General features: G+C 34.2%; 1 protein-coding gene across 1 annotated transcript in view; it reads left to right on the top strand.

The window, feature by feature from the left end:
• Window positions 1–25618, top strand: part of COL19A1 (collagen type XIX alpha 1 chain) — a 342117-nt gene that overhangs the window by 55627 nt on the left and 260872 nt on the right. The window contains exons 6-10 of the mRNA XM_055113849.2: window positions 4965–5088; window positions 6505–6780; window positions 9863–9943; window positions 13846–13971; window positions 15099–15161. Coding sequence (XP_054969824.1) covers window positions 4965–5088; window positions 6505–6780; window positions 9863–9943; window positions 13846–13971; window positions 15099–15161 — 670 coding nt within the window. The remainder of the gene's footprint in view (window positions 1–4964; window positions 5089–6504; window positions 6781–9862; window positions 9944–13845; window positions 13972–15098; window positions 15162–25618) is intronic.

Consider the following 25618-nt stretch of genomic DNA (forward strand, 5'->3'; position numbering starts at 1 on the left):
TCAGTCTTAACAACAGATGGACTGGTGACTGCATGACTATCATCCTAAGTAGAAAATGAAGAGAAAAAATGTTTTTATTATCTTTTGCTTTGTAAGAAACCACTACAAAACTTAGTGGCTAAAAATAACAATTTGTTATTTCTGAAGGATTTCATAAAACCTTCTCCTCAAAAAAAGCAATAAGAACACAGGCAAAATTTGTCAAAATCAATATATTCAGAACTTTTTAAGGGGCTTTCACAATCTAATGAGTGATTATTCAAGAAAAACTTTGAATCTCAGTAAGACTAGCAGGCTTTATGGCATTTTAACTTGTCCTATTCATATCCCTCTCTCTCCAACACATGGTAGGCTTGAAAACCAGTAGCTTAAGAATCACAGTGAAAACTAGCTGCCTAGCAGCTGCTGGAAAGGGGAGAAAGAGTGTGAAGTTCATTAAAAGCTCCATTTTCAGGGAATTGCCATTATTTTTCCTGCCTGGTAGTTCCCTAAAAACCCCAATTCTTAGTTGGTCTTTATTTGACCTGATCAGAGCTTGTAAGAATAGCCCTTTCCTCTGGACATTAATTGAAAATAATCAGTGGCAATTGTTTAATATTGCAGCTGCCTGAGGCAGGAGTTATAACTGGAATAAACAAGAAGCTGATCAAAAAAATTTTTAAAGAAAAAACTGGGGAAGAAGACATCCATAGAGGGCACTAGAAAGCTCCAACATATTTGTAGGACTCCAGACACATATTTCTATGTTACAGGGCTGTGTGAAAACTCCGGAAAGGCCTGAAAAGGCCTTAAAATCTTTGGCGAAACTCCAAGCTCTGAACAAGCAGAACATGAAGGCTAAGGTGATTTATAAACTACCAGCCTGAACATTTAAGGCATTTTCCGTCACACACATAGGCCTTCAGCAAAGGCTGGGATGCTTTTAGGTAAAGGTGTTTAACTATTCAATCATTAGTTGACTACTAAGCTAAATGAGCAGAAACTGCAGGAGTCAAACACTTTACAGAATTTGTCCAGAAAAGTGACCAAGCAAATAAAATGCAGCAACAATAAAGACAACAGACAGCACCAATGGCAAACCATTGACAGGTAGAGTCTAATTTCCAATGTTACCATATTATATTATTTTAAATGTCTTCTTTTCTTTCTTCTTTTAAATATACTTTAAGTTGTAGGGTACATGTGCACAATGTGCAGGTTTGTTACATATGTATACATGTGCCATGTTGGTGAGCTGCACCCATTAACTCGTCATTTACATTAGGTACATCTCCTAATGCTATCCCTCCCCCTTTCCCCCACCCCATGACAGGCCCCGGTGTGTGATGTTCTCCTTCCTGTGTCCAAGTGTTCTCATTGTTCAATTCCCACCTATGAGTGAGAATATGCAGTGTTTGGTTTTTTGTTCTTGCGATAGTTTGCTGAAAATGATGGTTTCCAGCTTCATCCATGTCCCTACAAAGGACATGAACTCATCATTTTTTATGGCTGCATAGTATTCCATGGTGTATATGTGCCACAGTTTCTTAATCTGGTCTATCATTGATGGACACGTGGGTTGGTTCCAAGTCTTTGCTATTGTGAATAGTGCCGCAATAAACATGTGTGTGCATGTGACTTTATAGCAGAATGATTTATAATCCTTTGGGTATATGCCCAGTAATGGGATGGCTGGGTCAAATGGTATTTCTAGTTCTAGATCCCTGAGGAATCACCACACTCTCTTCCACAATGGTTGAACTAGTTCACAGTCCCACCAACAGTGTAAAAGTGTTCCTATTTCCCCACATCCTCTCCAGCACCTGTTGTTTCCTGACTTTTTAATGATTGCCATTCTAACTGGTGTGAGATGGTATCTCATTGTGGTTTTGATTTGCATTTCTCTGATGGCCAGTGATGATGAGCATTTTTTCATGTGTCTGTTGGCTGCATAAATGTCTTCTTTTGAGAAGTGTCTGTTCACATCCTTTGCCCACTTTTTGATGGGGTTGTTTGCTTTTTCTTGTAAATTTGTTTGAGTTCTTTGCAGATTCTGGATATTAGCCCTTTGTTAGATGAGTAGATTGCAAAAATTTTCTCTGATTCTGTAGGTTGCCTGTTCACTCTGATGGTAGTTTCTTTTGCTGTGCAGAAGTTCTTTAGTTTAATTAGATCCCATTTGTCAATTTTGGCTTTTGTTGCCATTGCTTTTGGTGTTTTAGACATGAAGTCTTTGCCCATGCCTATGTCCTGAATGGTATTGCCTAGGTTTTTTTCTAGGGTTTTTATGGTTTTAGGTCTAACATTTAAGTCTTTAATCCATCTTGAATTAATTTTTGTATAAGGTGTAAGGAAGGGATCCAGTTTCAGCTTTCTACATATGGCAAGCCAGTATTCCCAGCACCATTTGTTAAATAGGGGATCCTTTCCCCATTGCTTGTTTTTGTCAGGTTTCTCAAAGATCAGATGTTTGTAGATGTGTGGTATTATTTCTGAGGGCTCTGTTCTGTTCCTTTGGTCTATATCTCTGTTTTGATACCAGTACCATGCTGTTTTGGTTACTGTAGCCTTGTAGTATAGTTTGAAGTCAGGTAGCATGATGCCTCCAGCTTTGTTCTTTTGGCTTAGGATTGACTTGGCAATGCGGGCTCTTTTATGGTTCCATATGAACTTTAAAGTAGTTTTTTCCAATTCTGTGAAGAAAGTCATTGGTAGCTTGATAGGGATGGCATTGAATCTATAAATTATCTTGGGCAGTATGGCCATTTTCATGATATTGGTTCTTCCTATCCATGGGCATGGAATGTTCTTCCATTTGTTTGTATCCTCTTTTATTTCATTGAGCAGTGGTTTGTAGTTCTCCTTGAAGAGGTCCTTCACATCCCTTGTAAGTTGGATTCCTAGGTATTTTATTCTCTTTGAAGCAATTGCAAATGGGAGTTCACTCATGATTTGGCTCTCTGTTTGTTTGTTATTGGTGTATAAGAATGCTTGTGATTTTTGCACATTGATTTTGTATCCTGAGACTTTGCTGAAGTTGCTTATCAGCTGAAGGAGATTTTGGGCTGAGACGATGGGGTTTTCTAAATATACAATCATGTCATCTGCAAACAGGGACAATTTGACTTCCTCTTTTCCTAATTGAATACCCTTTATTTCTTTCTCCTGCCTGATTGCCCTGGCCAGAACTTCCAACACTATGTTGAATAGGAGTGGTGAGAGAGGGCATCCCTGTCTTGTGCCAGTTTTCAAAGGGAATGCTTCCAGTTTTTGCCCCTTCAGTATGATATTGGCTGTGGTCTTTTCAATTAACAATTAGAAGATATGCAAAAAGAAGGTATGCAAAACTATGTACAGATAAAAGAGTGGCCAATAGAAACTGTTTCTGAGGAAACCTAGACATTAAACGTACTTAACAATAACTTTGTCTGCTATTTTAAATATACTTAAGTAACTAAAGGAAACTGTAATGAACTAAAGAAAAGTATGAGAATGATGTCTTACCAAATAGAGAATATCAATAAGTAGAAATTATTAAGAAGCAGCAAATCAAATTTTTGAATAGAAAAGTATAAAACAGAAATGAAAAATTTACAGGAGGGGTTCAAGAACTGATCTGAGGTAGGAGAAGAAAGAATCCAGGAACTTGAAGATAGTTCAATTAGTCTGCAGATCGGGGGAAAAAGAATGAAGAAAAATGAACAGTCCCAAGACTGTGTGATACCAGCAAGCATGCATAATAGGAATTCTAGGAGTGGAGAGAGAGTAAAGAAAGACTATTTGAAGAAATAAGAAATGCAAATTCCTCAAATTTGGTAAAAGGTATTAACTTATACATTCAGGAAGCTCTACAGACTCTAAGAAGGACAAACTGAAAGAGATCCACACTTAGTCACATGATAACCAAACTGCCAAAAGTCAAAGAGAGAATTTTTACAGCAGCAAGAGAGAAGTAGTTAACCAAAACAGAAAACAAGAAGTTCTCAATATGAGTAAGCTGACTTCTCATCAGAAACCATGGAGACCAGAAGGCAGTGGGATGACATAGTCAACGTTTTGAAGGAAAAAGACTGTAAATCAAGAATTCTATATCCAGCAAAACTATCCTTCAAAACTGAAGGTGAAATTAAGGATTTAAAAAACCCGGAATTTGAGACTAGCACATCTGCCCTACAAGAAATAGGAAGGAAATTCCTTTAGGCTGAATGAAAGGAAACTAGACAGTAACTCAAATCCAAACAATGACATAAAAAGCACTGGAATAGTTAATTACATAGATAAATATAAAAGCCAGAATAAATGTACTTTGTTTGTGTTTCTTTTATTTTCTTATCAGATTTAAAATACAGTTGTATAAATACATACATACATAAAGCAATATTAGAAATCTTCATTGATGGGAATATAAAATATAAAGATGTGATTTATTTTTATGACAATAGCACAAAGCAAGAAAAAGCTAACAGGTATATAGAAGCAAAGTGAAAAATAAAGCTAAAATATCCATGTTATATTTAGCATGGTCTTCAGTTGGGACTAAGAAATCAGTATTAGGAACTCATTTGCAAGAATTTAATATGAAAAAGTTTCTTTGGAAAATATTTGTTTACTTATTACTAGTGTTCTTTAAAATTCTCTGTACCTCTCTCTACTAACAAAATCAAGTCATACCATTTTATTTCCTTGATAAATCTCTACTGTTTGTCAGACTGCAGTGAATTCTGAGATTTTCTTCTGTTCAATATCTTGTTGAATAAGGAAATGTCAATTTAATACTGTAATCTCTTCACTCATTTTTATACACTCCAAACTTTAACAACACTGTACCAGAAGATTTTTTAAAAGGAAAGAGAAAAGTGCATAAGTTACACATTTACTGAGAAAAATATGACTGAGATATTGTGTTACACAGAACTTTATACCTAGATTTTATTTTCTTGCAATCTCCAGTTTCCCCACAAAAGTTCTTTGTTTTCCTCCCACAGTAAGATATTTCCCAAAGGCCTTCCTGAGGAGTACTCAGTAGCTGCCATGTTTCGAGTACGAAGAAACGCCAAAAAGGAACGGTGGTTTCTGTGGCAGGTTTTAAACCAGCAGAATATTCCACAGGTAAAGTACCATTAGAGTTGTGCTCATTAGTTTTCCTTGTGTAATTAAGCCAGGTGAATTATTTGAACTGTGTGCACAAATTTGCGAGTAGATCTAATATCCAAATGTTCTATCCTTTAGAGGGATCATCAACAAGAAAATGCAAGTATTCTCGTAGTTAGGATGGCCTTGCTGAGATCCATAATATGAGAGTATAGTGGACAACATAGTGTTAGTTTTTGTTTTTATTTTACTTCTAGGTCCATATTTTGTTTAAAGAATGTAAAACTGCCTTCTCTTTACAACTGCTTCATTAACTAATTCTTTCTAAGTAACACATTCTTCATCTTCCTTCTGTCGTCTCTAATGTTATATATTATTTTTAAAGCAGTTTATCATTTCATTGGACAACTCTTGGTGAATAAAGAGTTGAGACTTAAATATTTATCCCATCAATAAAAATTTATGGAACACATACTATATGCTAGGTAGTGACAAGAAAAGAGATCTGAAAAACAGAATTTGTATTATCAGGGAGCATAAGGCGTAAGGAGATGACATCTAGGAGAGCAACATAATATAGCATAATTATGTTGAACAAGTGCTGTGGTAGAGTTAAGCTTAGTGTTGGGTGTGGACAATGGGAGCACCGAAAGGGCAGCTCATCGGAACTGGGGGATGTAGAGAGCAGGAATCTAGGAGAGCATATAGAAGAGATGGCGTTTGGGCTGCAAAGAAGGAATGCTGGCACTCCAGCGAGGGGAGAGGAACCTCAAAATTACTTATTGGCACCATACATTAGTTTTTACTTGTGTACATATCCGTTGAGATGTTTTAAATCATCACTGATCTTTTAATCTGTTAATACAGCTACAATTTTATGATGAGTAGATCAACCAAGAGTATGTCCTCTATAAAATGTGTTTTCTCTGTACCTTGCAAAGTATCAATGGTGAAAGAATTGATCTTAGCTTCCCTACTTAGGGAAATGATCACATTCTTAGTCTTCTTAAATTGGTAACCTTAAATTCCTGTGTTACTAATACAGAGCAATAATTTATATATCTTATAAAATTTTATCTATAGTGTATATAAATTATGTATATATAAACTTATAAATGGTTTATATAAACATTTAAAATAACTACACACACACACACACACACACACACACACACACACACACACACATACTCTTAGATGTTCTCTTAGGAAGGAGCATATTACATTCACCAGAATGCCCCATTTCTAAACCATTTTTGTAGTGGTGTTTGCTGTTCTTTTATTTTAACAAACCTGGTGGACACAAGTGTCATCTAAAATATTTTACTAAGTGCCTCAGTTATACTAATATGCATCTTGAGCTTTTCTTTGTGTGCTTTAATAATTTTGAACATTGATTTTTAAAACATTTAAAGATACTTTACATTTTTGCAGATTTCTATAGTAGTTGATGGTGGAAAGAAGGTGGTGGAATTTATGTTTCAAGCCACAGAGGGAGATGTGTTGAACTACATTTTTAGAAATCGAGAACTCCGTCCTTTGTTTGATCGTCAGTGGCACAAACTTGGCATTAGTATACAATCCCAGGTCATTTCACTTTATATGGATTGTAATTTAATTGCGAGGAGGCAGACTGATGAAAAGGACACTGTGGATTTCCATGGACGGACAGTTATTGCTACGCGAGCTTCAGATGGCAAGCCTGTGGATGTAAGTTGTGATGTTAGTTGTGAAAGATAACTAAAATTTCTAAGTAAAAAAAAAAATCTTATTAAAAACATCCTCCTTTTATTACTGTGTAATAGATTCCCTTCTCATCAATTTTATTAATTTAATTAATTTGCCATCAGATGTGTGAAGAACAGCTATGTTATTTCCAATTGTATTTTCACATGTATTATTTTCACTCCATTTTATACCCATTTTCTCCAGCCTGGGAATTTAAAATAATTAGGTCATGCCTTAAAAAATTAGATTATTAAAAGTAAAAATTGAAAATATGATACAAAATATAATCTTGGTCTAAGTTCATATGTTTTAAATAGAAAGGGCTGGAAAAAGCTGAAGTTCAAATTAAATGGTTCCAGGTTATCTGCTATTTTCATTCAAGAACAATAGACTATTCATCCTTACAATAGCAATTACTTTGTATTGCAGACTATTTTTTATAAGCTTATAATGGTTTTTCAGGGTTCTATTGTACAGAAAAATTCACTAAATGTATTCGTAGGTCATTTGAAAGAGAAAAATTGCCTAGTAAAACCCTTTTGGATAGAAAGTTACTTTAAATATTACATTTGAAGCTAACATGATATAGATTTATTATTGATTTCCCTAGAGAACAAGGTCTGTAATCTTAAAAAAGTTAGATATATCTAAATTTGATGGCTGCACGTTTTCTTAGTTTATTATGTATAAACAGTTTATAGTTTATTTCTTAGAGTTTTTGCAAGAATGAGATCCAGTCTTGGACCTCAATCTAAGAAGATTGAGTGTTCTATGTCCTGTGTCTCATCAACTTCTCACCCAAGGATAGAATTGATCCCGGGCTAGGCGCAGTGGCTCATGCCTGTAATCCCAGCACTTTGGGAGGCCGAGGTGGGCAGATGACGAGGTCAGGAGATCGAGACCATCCTGGCTAACACGGTGAAACCCTGTCTCTACTAAAAATACAAAAAATTAGCCAGATGTGATGGCACATGCCTGTAATCCCAGCTACTCGGGAGGCTGAGGCAGGAGGGGGAGGTTACAATGAGCCAAGATCATGCCACTGCACTCCAGCCTGAGCGACAGAGCAAGGCTCTGTCTCAAAAAACAAAAAACAAACAAACAAACAAAAGAATTGATCCCACAATTTGAGGCTAAAGAATATCACATGAATCCTTATAAAAAGGATATAGGTAAAAACCGTGGTATTACAGTGGTTTCATAATTTCATGTGGATTCTTGGTTCATTTGAGGATAAACTTGAAGGCATGTCACAATGATGCAATATTTTTGGAGATAGTCACTGTTTGAGTTAAACAAACAAAATACATATTTTTATAAAAGATTCTTGGTTCTACTGAAACTTTGAGTGGATTAATTTTTCATCATCTCTGTACAAGCTCTGTGATTCATAAGATCTGTTATGGTGTGAAAATGTGTTTATTTAGGCTGTGTGTTATTGAAAAAAATTATCATGATTTAGTTTTATTTCACCTATCCCACCTGTGTATTTTTGTGAGAAAGTGACAAAACTGATATGAAGATTTTTTTTTAAATCAACTCAGCATTTTGACAAGCATCAGTACAGATTTAGCCTTAAGCATTCTCCTTCTAAAGCACTATATCAGTGAAGCATTCTAAAGTAATGAATGAATAAACAAAGCATAAACTATTCTGACTGTCATTTCAATGTCATGGAACTCAATCAGGTTGTAATCCTTTGAAAATTGATCATCTATCTTTAGTTAAGTAAAACAATTCATAAGCAGGACCTGGTACAATGGATGGTTCATAATAGGATTTCAATATTTATTGACTATTTTGATAACAGTGATAATAAAAAGTTTAGTTAAGAACAATATTAATTAACTGGAGTTCTCATTTTTCATTCTAAATAATTCATATGTTACTGCTGGTATTTCATTATACTATGTAAGACGGTGTATTTAAATTTTATAAATAAAAATTAACCTTAATAACCTTGCAAAAAGTTACAGAACATAAATCATTACATTTCATTTAGTCTCATGATTTTGCATTTTCTGCAAATCTTAGGCTGCTCATGAATCTGTAAGATGTCTGGAGTTGTTAATGCATTCTATGAACTGCATTGATTTTGTTCATCTGAGGCGAAAAGTAAAAGTTATAGATTTTTCCCCCCTTTTTGCTTTTAAAGTTGGAGTAGAGATTCACCACTAATCACAAATGCCTGCTTTCTATTATTATAAGATTAATTATTGTAAGATTAGAGTTGGGTATTTCTGTATAAAGTACTTATTGACCTCAAAATAATGCATTATTTAATATATTTCAGTGCTTAAAGAATTCAAACAGCCTATTTAAGAATTTATTATATTGCTATTTTATCAATAATCAGTACTATTTACTTTTTCTTAGCTGTTGATATCATCTTGCATTTAAAGGCATGATTATACTTTCCTTGAACTACAGTTAATTTCATGTCCAAATGCCAAAAAAAGAGAAATCTGCTAAGCAAATAGAAGGAATCAATTATTTTTGTAAAAAGGTTGTTAGCCTTGCTTAGATTATACCAATATAATATAAAATCAATAGGTTTTAGGCAGAATTCATGAAATATAGATAAAATTTTTTTTTTCCTTGTTGGTAAGTGAACACCTATTTCAGTGCCTCAAATAGGAGTCTGGAAGTACAAATAAAGCCTTTCTTATCATGTGCTCATATCTTTGATTTTACCTTTTCTCCAATTTTTTTTTTATTTTGAAATGGCCTCATTTTGTGGGCATTCTTTACTGTCGTGTAAAACAATAGCTTTTTTAAAATTAAGTACTTCTATTTTATTGTTTGAAACAGCTAGCCAAGGTTTGCAATTGCTTTCATTACCTGATTTCCTTTATCTATAGATCCATCTCTATATCCAACTCTATGTCTCTCAAGTAGTCCACAAAACAATGAATCCTACATTTAATAAAAACATTAAAATATCCACCAGTAATTTATTTATATTAGCTTCCTTTTTCTTTCTGATTAAATTACTGTAGTTCTTAACTGCCTGAATGTGATTTCAAAAAACTAAAGATGTTTCTTATTACTAATTTTTTAATAGATTGAACTTCACCAACTTAAAATCTACTGCAGTGCAAACCTCATAGCTCAAGAAACATGTTGTGAAATATCAGATACTAAGGTAAGTTAATTTTCTTTGCATATGAAGAATGAAGAACGCCAATTATCTTTTAGTGGCATAGTTTGTAGAGTCCAAATGTAGGGTAGCACTGAGTGTGTTCTGTTGAAGCCAGGTGGGTAATTTATTCCTAGTAAGAAAGCCTTCATAGTGCTTTCTCATGGTTACTTTCAACAGTTTTAATCCCAGCATTTCACCCTTAATTTTGAGGGTAATATATCCTTACTTTGAACTCAATATAACTTAAAGTTATGCCTTTCTTCCTAAACTATGTTCTGACAGCAGCATCATTTCCAGTTACAGAAGTTTTAAATCTGTGATCATACTTTATTCTCACTCATTTTCCTTTTCTACCCTGTCACCCATCCTGGCTAGCTTTCCTTTGACATAGACTTTTCATCCTTATCTTCCATTTTCCTGTTACTGCCAAAGTGTACATTTACCTCGTGTCTGGGATATCAATCATTATTGGATCAGCTGCCTTCCCTATGTCCTGCCCCTTTGCTTTGCAGCATAACCAGAATAAGTCTGAGTCACTGCTTTGTATATTCATTCACTCTCTTCCAGCAAACACTTTATTCAGAAACACTGACCTTCTAAACACTGTGCTAAGGAACAGGGCTAACAAACATGATTAAGGCACATTCCCTGCCCTTTCTTCATGTCTTTCTCTTAAGTGAAATATAAATGCACTTTCTCAGCCTCTCATTCTAAATATTCCCAACCTAACCATACAACTGTTACTTACTTATACCAATCTTTCATTACAAGAAAAATACTAAATTCAATACTTTCTGTATCTCTCAGTGTAATGGCCGTGTGTGCTATCTTATATTACTAGGTATAATTATATTTGTTTTTAAATTGATTTAAGTACAATTCAGACTCAGTAAGGGAAGTTTTACCTTGATAAACTTTTTTATTCCTAATGCTTCATTTGGAAAAAGTAGACAATCATTGTTTGATTTATTGACTTATCAACTACTAAAAAAGATAAATGGGACAGAAAGATATTCAAAGGGGACTGGTTCTAAAAAAAAGTACAGAAAGAGCATATGAAAAGTGCAAATAAAAGGTGAAAATGTCTTTTCTTTGGATCTTAGATTTCATAAATGTTCTATACTTGCCATAGAAAATTATATGAAAATTTTATCAACAATTTATGATTCAAAAATATTTTTGACTTTTGTAGCTCACTTTGGGTAGTGAAATAAGAATGTGACCAAAGCATAGCTTAAAGCATAGCTTTAGTGACTTAAAGCATAGCTAAGTCTTTCAAGTATTATATGTTTTGCTTTTGTAACTTGGCTTTATAAAGCATATCTCCAATCCACTTCATGTATCTCATTCCAAGTAAAATGCCAGCCAGCCAAATATCTTTCTATAAATATCTGAAAAGATAATTTAGAATGCCAATCTACAGACTTGAAATACCTAGACTTCCTGGAGCTACACATTTAAATCTTAAAGATGTTAATTCCCCCAAAATTTTGTTTTTAATTATGCTTTTTTGATGTCAGAGTTTTTAAAGTAATAACTTTCTCTGGTTGTAAAGTAATATAATGATATTTTGATATATCTGAATATTATATAATTAGCCAGTAATCACTGCCCTTTATCATTATATTAATGTAATAGAAACTTTCCACCTGATTTATGAGGAAATTGTTTAAGAAGTATAGGTGATGAATTGGGTGGAATGGTTGGTAATTCAAAGCAGTGACATGATCTCACACATTATGAACAAAAGATTTTTAAATCATATTTTGAAAAGATTATTTGGGAGTTAGTTTTAAAGAATAGAACACAAGGTAGGAATTTATCTCTGACTATGGAAAAAATAAGGAAAGACTGTATTTTTGCTGACAATTATTTGGAGGGGATAGCACCATTCATTTAATGACTAACAAAAAATAGAAACATACTACATTTTATGAATAGGAATGTACAGTTGGAAGGATAAATAATTATATAAAAGCCATTTAAACGCATCTGCTCTACTTCTGATACGAATTGTATTTATTTTCTTTTTTGTTGCAAAATGTTTTGAACTCAGAAATTTTTAATGTAGTTGCTTAAATATCTAATTTTGTCCTGGAATTTCAAATCACACATGTTTTCTGGTTGTCAATATTTTATAAAGCATTTCAAAGGCAACATTTTTTAAAGATCACCTATAAAGATGCTTCTTTGTTTCTATTGGATTTTCAGTTTCTAAAGTAGTTAAGTTTCATGACTCTAGATATAAAAAGAATGAAGAACAAATATTAAGAGAAGGATGAAATCAGTAACATTTGTTGAAAATAAATGAGAAATGTGGTTAAATTTTTAAGGGCTAATACTGAATATGTGTCAAATCAAAACCAGAGGTTTTATGAGGAGAAGAGTCCTTACTTGTATGTTTGGTGTTGCCTCTAGGCACTTTTTGTGGAGTGTGGACAGGTTTATGGTGAAGCCTGAGACATACTTTTAAAGTTATTTAAATCCTCAATTTAATATAGTGACTCAGTTATCCAGCGCAGAATTGTGAATTCTAAGTGGGTCTTGGTTATCTGACTGGAAAGCCATGAGGTAAGAACTGGCTGAAAAATCATATCAAATCAAATGAGATGAATGAACTGTTTTGATAATAACCTTGTTCCATTCAAATATACAATAGTTTTTAGACTTTCAAATTTGGGAACTTGTTAGGATAAATAATCCTGAAATCTGGAGAGAGTAGATTTGAAAGAACTTGTGGTGGATACAGTAAACTAGTTGCTGTATTTCTGGGTGTTGGTTTTGTTACAGTTTTTATTGTAATTATCAAAGAATTCAACTACTACCAAGTTTTTTTTTTATTTCTTATTTCCAACTTTTATTTTAAGTTCAGGGGTACATTTGCAGGATGTGCAGGTTTGTTACATAGGTAAACGTGTGCCATGATGGTTTCCTGCACAGATCATCAAAATGAATTTTTGTTACAAAAGTTATCTATGTTTACTGGAAAATATAGCCAAATCCATAAAAGAAAATAAATATCAATCATGATTTCAACCACAGTAGATAACCACAGATAATATTTTAGTTTTGTATCCTGAAAATACTTTACCATGCATTTATAATTTGTGGTATACAAAGTAATGTATTAACTCTCTCCTAGTGCTTTCTCTTCGTGAAATTGCAAATTCAGAGTGGAAAACTATGGTGAGAAGTCTGGTACATGATGTTGAGAAAAAACAATGTGTTTATCCTCCTCAGATTCTCCATTTGGGTTAATTTTTTTTAAAATGTTCGTTGCTTTGTAACCAAATTGCACTTCACTTTGTCCAGCATGCTCTGAACCCACTGGATAAGTATAAAATGCACTACTTGTCTGTTGTAGTGGAGACCTTTTTAATATCTTTAAAGAACAGTAGACTAGAACAAAGTATACTTTGATTTAATAAATGTTGTCTAAGAGTGTAAAAAGAATTTATTTTCTACTTTATATGCTTTAATAATCATCTTGTTGAAGGAAACCATATTTTATAGGTTCAAATTACGTTTCAACTTTAATTTTTGTTCCCAAAAGATGTATTCACATATTGTTTGTACAAATTATTTTATTGCAACAATACAATTATTATAAATGTATGAAATTTCTGTACTTATCAAAAAGTTACCTAATGTAACTTTGTAATTCCTTACCAAGACCATTATTTTAAATATTTTTCTTGCATGTTGTCAGTATAAGAAAACACATGGGCTCAGGCGGAAAGTGCAAAAGTGTGATAAACATTCTCACACTGGTGTCAATTTTTGGTTAGTAAGAAGCAGTTCTTGCAGGCAACCTCAGCAATCCCTAGTTTAGTGGGAGCCAGTGTTTGGAACATGAGAATGTTTGGAATTGACCCCATTTCCTAAAGCCTCTTTTTGGATTTTAGTGCCCAGAGCAGGATGGCTTTGGAAATATTGCATCATCATCGGTAACTGCTCATGCCAGTAAAATGTCTTCATATCTGCCAGCAAAGCAGGAACTTAAAGACCAGTGCCAGTGCATTCCAAACAAGGTATGCTAGTTTTAATTGGTGCACACTGAAAGCCACTCCAGACTATGAGCCCAGCTCCTTGAATGTGGCCTCTGTTCACAGAATGTGTCTTGCCGTTCAGTGTTTGTTGAAGTAAATACCTCAGTTACTGGGGTGGGTTAAGAAAAAGGCATTGAAGATAGGACTTCCTGGATTCTTACCTGGATAGTTTCAAGCCCATCTGAACTTCCTTCCAGGGCGTGAACTAGAATGAATAGAAAAGCGAAGGGAGGAACTACCTGTACAACAGGCAAGTACTGAGTACTTAGCATGTGCCAGGAATAGGCTGAAGTTCTGGGAATTCACAGTTGAAGAAAACACAGTGCCTGCTCTTCAAAAACATACACAAAAATACTCTACATTGTATTTCTTTTTCTGTGTAGACTGTGTTTTTCCAGCATCCCTAAATTTTCAACTGGCTGCCCCCATCCACCATAAGTTATTAGGGGAATATACAGAGGGGCTCTGTTGTTACTCAAATAATTTGTTTCATCTGCACCAATGTGATCCCCTGGTCAAGAAGGCTGTGCCATGGACCTTTATGAACTTCCTTTATGGATGTTAATGGCAGTCATAAAGCCCGTGCTAAAAGGCTGAGTGGTGTCTTGGTGGCTTTTTCCAGTGCCCATACCTGAGGAAAGGAGAACTTGCCCCAGTTTCTAGAGCAGAGTGTGCCCTAGCACTGTGACTTAAAACATGTCATCGACTTACTCATCCACCACCACTTCAACTCCTGGCTGAGCCAGATGGGGATGGGGTGAAAGTTTAAGGGAAACTTTCATTTTTTCTAGTGGCCAATATTGCACAGTAAGCTCTATGAGAAAGGCAAGGTTCGGGGGTCCATAGAGAAACAGCTTGTGTTCCAGCTCATGGAATGTCTGGAGGAGATGATGCTAAATGGTGTTTGGAAGAGTGAGGAACAGTGAATGGAATTCCATTGGCATGCCCTTTTTCCCTTATTCACATGGCTCACTATTCCTCACTCTAAGCATCAGCTCAGAGGAGAACAAAGCATTATCTTGCTATTGCCAGCTTCACATTTATAAACCATTTGGCTTTAGATCAATGTGACAGAATGTTTGCTAACACAGATATGCATTTTTGCTCAGGGAGAAGCAGGATTACCAGGAGCTCCGGGTTCACCTGGGCAGAAAGGGCATAAAGGAGAGCCGGTAAGAAAAAAACAAATACTGATGGAGAAAACGGGGTTTTGTTAAAAAATGACTTAAAAATGTGTTCATCTCATTTTTCTTTATTCTGTACAAATATGTTTCTATAAAAGGCTATCAAAGACTATATTAAAACGCTGATTACTGAAATAAAGACTATCAGCATTCTAGTCAGCTTTTGAATTCATATTGGTAGGCTGGTGTGAACTTTGGAAAGATCTGGAACTGCAAGTCTTTGTACCTATAAGCTCTAGCAAAACTGTGAAGCAGAAAAGTCTATTTTCTAGCTGTGCCCTAGCCTTCTTTAGCATTCCCTTCCCCAAATCCCCGTTGAATTCTTGCTTCTCTTGTCTTTTGATACATCCCCACCAGAGATTTTTCTGTAGCTCTCTACCTTTTTTTTTAAAACGGCCAACTTTTTTTGAATACTTTCTGTGTATGAGGTATGTTGCTTGGTGTTGTAGAGCACATAAAGACAAATAGGATATATTCCCTGTTCTCAATGATTTTACATCTGGAAAGAGATCGTGGAAAATTACAAGGCCATATGTGTTAGGTGCTGTAGGAGAGTTGCGAGTGTCCTGGAGAAATGATCTGGGGAGCTAGGGAGGATTTAATGGAGGAATGGCCAGTGGACTGGACCTCCAAGTGTGTAATTCTAGGCTATATCCCATGCTTAGAGATTTGTCTTTCCCTTCTCCCACGACTCAAAACTTAACTGTAATGTTTCTGACTCTTTTGAGTACATCTTTTGTCAGCTAATCAGGTAAATGAATGAGCACTGTTAGAAGTTGATTCTGTTTTTATTATCTCTCCAAGGTAAAATAGATTTTAATTCCTTTCCTGCCTTAACTTGGGAAGTCCATGATTCTAAATTATTTGTATAATCTATTGCTCCCCCCTCTTTAAAAAGACAGGAGACGGAAGTCTGAGAAATGACTGATCCCTCAAAGCTTCAACAAAGCTAAAGTCATTTGATTCCTGAAGGAATGTATTCCCATGTACCTTGCATGGGAACTTCTGACAACTCAGCAGGTGTTTGAAAAAGATTTTTGAGGAGGGACAGGCCATTTATTATTGCTCTTTAAAATGCATTGCTTGGGGTACCTTTACTTTCAATATCATTTTATGAAAATTCAAAATAATTGAACAATATCTGATTCTAAAGACCACTTCAATCAAACTAAACATACAAATCATTATACCAATAGCAAGTATTTGTTTCATGGTTACATGTACCAGACACTGAGAAGAGTGTTTTAGATATGTTATCATACTTGATCCTTACACTCACTCTTCATGTTAGGGATTAGTATTAGCATTTTACAGATGGAAAAACTGAAGCTTAGGGAGGTTAAATTATTGCCCAGTGCCACATAGCTTGTGGCCAAACTGGGATCTGAACCCAGTAGGTCTGTTGACTACTCATAACCAGTATCCATTTTTAAGGCTGCCACTATGTTCTAAAAGCAATTCAGTATTATGTATCTGTGTTCTTTGATCAGGTACTTCCACTTGCGATATTTTACTCTTAAAACATCATTTAAAGATGCCAGCCTAGTGTCTCTATCCTCATTTTACAGCTGAGAGCCACACATAGGTAAAATGACGTGCCCAAGGTAACACAATTAAGAGGACTCAGAAAGTGGAAAGATCTCTGAGTTAATCCCAACTCTTCTCTGGTTAGAGGGTGAATTTGGCCAAGCCACTCAGACTCTCCATACATAAGTTTTCTTATCTGCAACGGAAGGTGTTCTCACTTATCTGTTATACCTATACTATAAAGTGACACAAAAATGCCTTGAAAAAAATGCATGTGGCTTAATTTTTGGTGACTGTGATTTATACACGTTCACATACACATTTCTTAACTTGTCTTTTCACTTCTTTGATTTATCAGTTCCTTCATATTTAAGATTGCTGGCACAGGAAGAAATTTCATGTGTTGCTTTTAGGAAAAATACCCTGCCCACTGAAAAAAAAAATCTATGTCTATGTCATAAGTACAGTCCTATTTGAATAATTATTTTAAAAATCATTAAATCGACTTTAAATTCTTTTTTAAAGATTAAGTGCTTAGTCACTGTTGTTAGAAACTTAAAAGGTATACTGCCTATACCTTTTAAGGATGCATTTTCCCCCTCGATTCCCTTTAATCATAAACAGACATCTCTCACTTTAACATTTAAATATTTATTTTTCTTTATTCATTCATCCATCAACACCTATTTATTGAGCTCCTGCTATTATAATAAAAAATGTGCCAGACGTTGGAGCCTTAGCAGTAATAATAAAATACAGGGCCTGCTCTCACCGAGTTTACAATCTCATGACAGTTTGTTCACAGAACATTCTCTCCTTCTATAGAAACTAAAACCAGTAGAAAAGAACTAGGAAAAATTAATAAAAATGGATAAATATTAGCCAATTTATTGTATGTCAAATCTATAAAATATACAAAAATGTATCTTAGAGTAACAATGCATTATATGACTTCTCATCTGCAGTATGTTTTAAGAATATTAACATTTGTTTTAAATTCCATGATAATTCAAATGGCAAGAGATTTTAGTGGCAACGTAAAAACAGCTGGAATAAAGGAAATTTATAATCTACACAACGAATAATTAATCTGTGTATTTCCCTTATCTTTTCAATACATGCACCCACATTTGATTAAACCAACATATGCTCTGCCTTGTAAAAATGACATTAGATGACCATGACCATGAATGCATTCAACCTTCCTGGCACTTGAAATAAACATGGATGTATTGTTTCATTTTAAGGAATGGAGGATGGGTTTATTTCTGCTCCTATTGCACTATGTGATCTTGCAACTTTAATGTGCAATAAATAAAGAAGGCCTTCCTTCATTTTTTATTCTGGCATGTAATTGTCATTATTAGAGCAGGTGCACGAAATAATGCCTACATAACTTGAAGATCGAAAGTCATTTTGCTCTAAGGCATATTCAGTAGTAAATTTTGTGAAATGATCAGAAGTGCAATGTTACTAAGGGAATCAGATGTTGTTCTAAAGGTTTTCTTTTTGATCTGTAAGCCCAAGAAAGAATATTTAGAGGAGGTAGAACAGTATGTTGGAAAGAGTACCACTTTGGAGCCTGAACTACTTAGGATTGAATCCTCTCCACCTCTTACTTGCTTTGAAAATTATCCTTAATAATACCTAGCCAGTGGTTGATTGTGAAGAAGGAATACAATACAATATATACACAGCACTTAGAAACTGCCATATTATAGATATTCAACAAATATATGTTTCCCCTGCTTTCTTATCCACCATATAATTGTCCACATATTGAAGGAGAGGTGGAGATAACTATTTTAGGTTGAGTTTAATTTCATTTGTGGCTTGATGAAGAACAAAGGAATCTTCATTTGTGAGATACTGCCTTAGAATTTTCAATTTATTAGATGTAAAAATGTTGAGTTATCATCACATGCTACTTGTGGTAAATAGTAATAATTGATCAATAGTTGATTTCTTCAAAAGATTACTCAATTACTTGACTATTTCATTCAACTCTGTATCTTTTATTTCCAATATTATCTGTATCTGACCTTCTCTGGATACAATGTGCTAGTTGCTTTTTTTTTTTTTTTTTTTTTAGACAGAGTCTTGCTCTGTCACCCAGGCTGGAGTGCAATGGTGCAATCCCTGTTCCCTGCAACATCCGCCTCCCAGGTTCAAGCGATTCTCCTGCCTCAGCCTCCTGAGTAGTTGAGATTACAGGCACCCGCCATCATGCCTGGCTAATTTTTGTATTTTTTGATAGAGATGGGATTTCACCATGTTGACCAGGCTGGTCTCGAACTCCTGACCTCAGGTCATCCACCCACCTCGCCCTCCCAAAGTGCTAGGATTACAGGTGTGAGCCACTGCTCTCAGCCCAATGTGCTAGTTTTTCAAATATGTTCCTTGCATTGTTTTACTTAGATAACGTCGATTAGAAGCCATCCAGACACAATTATAATTTACTTTTTCTCATTAACTGTATAATATTAGTCTTTTGGTGCATTTTACTTTTGGCTCAATGTAATAAAGTGAGAAAAGATTTGAGAATACAACTTCCACATCTCTTTCAAATTATATATCACTACACTACAGTATTTCTAAAGGTGTTAAGATTTTTATTAATATGTTAATTGACATAACAATTATACGTATTTATGGAGTAAAGTGTGATATTTTCATTCATTTATACAATCTGTACTAATCAAATTGGGATAATTAACATGTCCATCACCTCAAATATTCATTATTTCTTTGTATTGGGAACATTCAAGATTTTCTCTTTTAGCTATTTGAAAATATTCAATAAATTATTGTTAACCATAGTCACCCTACAGTGCTATTGAACAGCAGAGCTTATTTATTCTTTATAGCTGTAATTTTGTATCTGTTAACCAACTTCTCCCTATCCCCACTCCCACCCTTCCCAGCCCCAGTAACCATTATTCTACTCTCTACTTCTATGAGATTAACTTTTTAAACTTCTGCATATAAAGAAGAACGTGCAGTATTTATCCTTCTGTGCCTGGCTTATTTCACTTACAACAATGTCATTCTGACTCGTCCATGTTGCTGCAAATGATGGGATTTTACTCTTTTTTTATGGCTTAATGTCATTCCATTGTGTGTGTGTGTGTGTGTGTGTGTGTGTGTGTATAAAACATTTTCTTTATCCATTTATTAATTGATAGACACCCATTTTGATTCCATGTATTAGCGATTGTGAGTTGTGCTGTAATAAACACAGGCTTTCAGTTATCTTTTCACCATACTTATTTCCTTTCCTTTGGATACATATCCCCAGTGGGATTTCTGGATCACATGGTAGTTCCATTTTTAGTTTTTTGAGGCATTTCCATATTGTTCTCCATAATAGCTATACTAATTTACATTCCCACTAAAAGGGTGCAAAAGTTCCCCTTTCTCCACAACTTTGGTAGCATTTTTTTTTGGTCATTTAGATAATAGCCATTCTAAACTAGGGTAAGATGATATCTCATTTTGATTCCAATTTGCTCCTCCCTCATGATTAATGTTGAGCATTTTTTGATGTATTTCTTGGCTATTTGTATGTCTTCTTTTGAGAAGTGTCTATTCAGATCATTCACCCATTTTAAAATCAGATTATTGGGGTTTTTGTTTGTTTGTTGCTGTTGAGTTGCTTGAACTCCTTGTATATTGTGGATATTAATCCCTTGTCAGATGAATACCTTGCAAACGTTTACTCCCATTCTGCAGGTTGTCTCTTCATTCTCTTGATGGTTTCCCTTGCTGTACAAAAGCTTTTTAGTGCAATATGGTCCCATTTGTCTATTTTTGCTTTGGTTGCCTGTGCTCTTGAGGTTGTAACCACAAAATCTTTGCCTAGACTAATGTACCAAAGCATTTTCCCTACATTTTCCCCCAGAAGATTCATAGTTTTGGGCTCTACATTTAAGTTTTCAATCCATTTTGGGTTGATTTTTGCATATGGTGAGAGATAAGGATCTAGTTTATTCTTCTGAATATAGTTTTTCCAACACTGTTTATCAAGAAGACTGTCCTTTCCTCAATGCACGTTCCTGGCACCTCTGTCAAAAATCAGTTGGCTGTAAATACATGGATTTATTTATGGGTTCTCTAGTGTGTTCCATTGGTCTATGTGACTGTTGATGACAATCTAAGGTGTTATGCTTTGAGCATCCTTACTTTAATGCAGCAAATTCATAGAGAAAAATTTTACTCTTATTTATACACATACATTATGAGTTAGACAATTATTCCGAATAATCATGTAAGCAAATCCTGTCCCACCTGAGCCAAAACCCACTAATGACTTCTTGTCTCTCTTAAGATAAACCCCAAAGCTCTAATCATGGGCTATGAGGCTTCACATAATGTGTAGAGCTCTCCCCTACCTGACTCCTCACTCCCAAATTGTCTCGTACTCTCTTCCCTTGTTCACTTTTGCTCCAAGTCCTTTGTACCAGTTATATATGCCTGAAGTGTCCTTGTACACATCCACTTGGCTCGCTCTCTTCTTCACATCATTTAGGCCCTTGCTCAAAAATAACTTTAAAATAAAAAGGCCTTCTGGCGTCTCTATATAAAAAGCATCCTTACTCCCACCTCTATCCTCTTACTTTGCTTAGCACTTTTACTGCCACCTGACACATTGTCATCGCGCATCTATTTCTTTCCCTGTTGGAAAATGAGTTCTGTGAGCCTATACATAGAACAACACATAAATAATAGGAGCTAAAAATATGCTGAATGCATGAATGAACACTATACCTCAAGGAAAGTTTAAATAATCAACTCACCTATTTCTAGAAACTGTAAGTTCTCCTTCCTAATTGCCCAGGAGACTCTGCTGAGCAAGGCAAAGATTCAATTTGCAAGGAAAGAATTAAATAATATTATATTGTTAACTATTGTTCTACTACAGTTTTTTCTTTTAAAAAACAAAAATTCTTTTCACATTGATTTAATCAGGTTTAGCTTAGTATTGTCAAGGTAATGAAGCATCAAAAATATTTTGCAAAAAGCCAGAAGTTTTGGCAAAACTTAATATGTATTTTTATTTGCCTATTTTCTTATCTACTATGATGGTTTATTAATATGATTTACTACTTTTTCTTTTTTTATAAAGGTGATGGTCACCTCTCATGGAATAATGCAGTTTTAAGTACTACTGCTTGTACTTAATTATCTAGTTGTGATCAGTATTTATATCAGAACACCTAATCAAGCGATTTTAACCATGCTCTTTAACACTAAACGCTGCATAACATTATTTGAAGTAATAATTAATACTTTTCTTTCATTTAGACTCAATTGTAATAATTTTCTGAATTTTTTAATTCCCTTTTGTTAGCAAATGTAGTTAGCAACCTAATTCCTTAGCAACTGCATTACTTTCTCAGTTCTTTAAGACCCTTGTTAATACCCTCACCCATTTCAGAGCTGAAATTCTCTCAAAGTTTTATAAAATATTAGCTCAATTTTAATGTTCTTGAACCTGAGGGAAAGTGTTATCTGAGCTCCATTTTGGGAATAATTTTCCAGTTTATTTTTGTATTATTATCTTCCACATCTCCAGTTAATTTGCCAAAATGTGTTGACTTTATGAAATGATTGCTTTGCTGATATGCTTTGACAGAAAATCAAAACTGTTTAAAATGGAATAAGTTAGCTTATTTGACTTCTTAGTCAGAAACTGGTATTGATTTCTTTCAACTTCTCCTGCCCTCCAATCCCACTATAGAGGTTTCCATTTTGAGTAGTCTAATATGCTAACCCAGAGATGATGAGTAAGTTTCCCCTCATTTTCTTTCCAATCTGACATTACTCATATGCCCATTCTGTAGCCATACCACAACAATAAAAATTAATTAAACCAAAATATGTTCATAATTTTTAAAAATAAGGATACCTTCTCTTAGTAATAACTTCACAGAAGTAGGATTTAATATTATTATTTTGACTTCTTTTAATATGTCAATATAAGAAATAATAATGTTTCTTTATCCTTTCTAATCCCATATTGAGTATATTGAAATAATTGACAAGTCCTTTTTTTGGATCAGTTTTACCCAATTTGATATAATCTCATGTAATCTACAGGAATTCACTTGAAGGTGAAATTTACTTGTGGGTCTTCATCTGAAATTAACAGATAGTATCATTATAATAATGGTATTACATATTCATAAAATTACAATATATTTCTTAATTTCTACCACGTGTTAGTGACAGAGAAACTCATTCAAAAAGTGTATATTATTTTCCACTGTTTCAAGGATAAATTTATTAGACTGAATTTGTGATAGTACTTTTAAGGAAGCCATAGATGATCCATAGACTTCCTTGCACCTGTTTTTCCATCCCTGCTTGGCAGTTAGATGGAAGAGCAAGGAAGCTGATCATTGGATTGACCCAGCTTTGGGGTTTTTCCTGGAGGATGTAAAGGAAAGTCAGGCATACTAAATGAAACAAATAGGAATATCTTAGAATCTGAAATTTCATGACCTACTTGAATTGAAAGCATCGGATAGGATGTAGCTTTTAACTCATTTAAACTCATTTATCATATTAATTGAAGTAACAGCAATAGTATTATTCCTTACTTTTGGTAAATATTAAATCCTACTTCTGTGAGGTTATTACTAAGAGAAGGTATCCTTATTTTTAAAAATTATGAACATATTTTGGTTTAATTAATTTTTATTGTTGTGGTATGGCTACAGAATGGGCATATGAGTAATGTCAGATTGGAAAGAAAATGAGGGGAAACTTACCCATCATCTCTGGGTTAGCATATTAGACTACTCAAAATTTGGTAAATTACAAAGTTAAATTACATATTTCTGTGTGAATATGTCTAGTTTTAGTTATGATTAGCACTTAGATATTTACGAATTACTGATTTTTTACAATTTATTATTTTGGCTTGTGGGCAATATGAGGAAGGAACTTGAAGCACAAACTTTGGTGCAAGCAAAAGCAACTCATCTAGGAAGAGGTAGATTCTCTTTGACAACATTAGTAATTAACGCACCCCTTAAAAGTAATCTCCTAATAAGCATTTCTGTATTTTAGGGTGCAGTTGGTAATAAAGGTGAATTTGGTGCTCCTGGAATTCCTGGGGAAAAGATATGATGGTTTACTATTTGATCAAAATGTATGGTTATTTTATAAAGTTGTATCAGATAGGATAGGAAAATATACAGAACAAGTCCTATAGTTTAGAGGTAATCGAACTGTGGCCCTATAGTAGGGCTGCCAGAAACTCTCACTGTAGGATTTTGTACATAAAGTTTTACTGGAACACAGCCACACTCATTTGTTTTTGTATTACCTAAGGCTGCCTTTGTGCTTCATGGCCAAGTTAAGTAATTGTGGCAGAGACTGTATGGCCCACAAAATCTAAAATATTTACTCTCTGGCCCTTTGTTGAAAAAGCTTGCTGATCCCTGCTCCGGAACATTGGCTGCTATTCTCTTAGCCCCAGGGCTTCTTAAATTCACCATTTTATATATAATATGGTGTATTAATATGTGTTTCACTGCAGACAAAAATTAGGCAATTTATGTAAACATTTTATAATATAGACTATAAGACATACTGTAATTAAAAATATAAGAAATATATTTCAGTGTATCAATAAAATACTATACTGTAGGCTATAGTTCATAAAATGATTGATTTTTATGTTTTTCCTCTAATACCACAAGATGATTCCAAACAATAAATTCACTCACGAGAAGTTACTGTTGCAGTTTAGCATCTTATTCAACTTCAGTTTTTGTAGAATATTTTAAAAATTGTTGTATTTGTATATTAAACTGCAATCACCTTGTTGTATTTTTCCCTATATATGCCTATATTAATATTAATAACTTTGCTAAATTTTTAAAGTTCTCATATGTTGATGCTAAGAAAATTCTCTTCTTCATGAAAATATGCTTAGTATAAGTTTTTGTGGCATTCTAGCTGCACTGATTATCAAGTGAGTCCATTGTGTCTCATTATGTAGAAGGCCATGACCATTGCGGTTTTATTCACCTAAAGTTAGCACAGCAATAACTGAAGCTGAAGCAGTAGGAGGTTCAGAGGTTGTCAGACAGATATTTTTTGAGACCTTCTTAAATGTGTCTCTGGTATCTGATGGCTTCATTGATGCTACTTTTTCCTTTCATAAATTATTCAGTCTGATATGCAAATTCTTTACTCCTATAGGAATGTAACTGTTGGACTCAGTAAAGTCCAACAAACTCTATTGAAAAACAATACCTTGCTGCAAGTTGATGTTTATTTGGGCTGCTATCTTCTTGTTTAAGCTTACTGATGGCATTAATTGATGATTCTTCATCATATATAAAAGCTTCTTTAAATACTTGTTCAAAGGTCTAATTCTTTAAAAATATCTTTTCTCTAGAGAATATTACTTGATCACCTAAAGAGATGCCCCAATCCAAATTTACCTTGTACCCTTATTCTACCAATCTTTTTCTAAAATGCATCACAATAATCTGATTGTTTAGATTGCAGATCATTAGGAATTTTTGAATTATTCTGAACATGGGAATCTTTTTTAAAACATATGCAGAATCACCGAAGCACTTGAACTATAAAATAGATTGTTTGACTTTATTGTGGGATGTAACGTGAGACTTATGTACATTTACACAATAAATTATGGCATAGCAGGATAGAATTCCCTTTGAATGCTTTAAAACAGAATTTATAAAGGTTGGTATAAAATATCGTTAATTTTAACACTCCAAAATGACAGCCCTTGGATCCTTATGTATGACAACCAGGTGCAAACTGCTACTTATTGGCTGTGGAACAGGTTCTCAACTCCTGAAAAGGTGATGTCCACAGACTGACAATGTAAGGACTAGATGAAGCATTCAGTAGAATCAATCCTGTCAAAAGCT

The sequence above is a fragment of the Pan paniscus genome, chromosome 5 (genome assembly GCF_029289425.2).
Source record: "Pan paniscus chromosome 5, NHGRI_mPanPan1-v2.0_pri, whole genome shotgun sequence".
In the NCBI taxonomy this organism is placed as follows: Eukaryota; Metazoa; Chordata; class Mammalia; order Primates; family Hominidae; genus Pan; species Pan paniscus.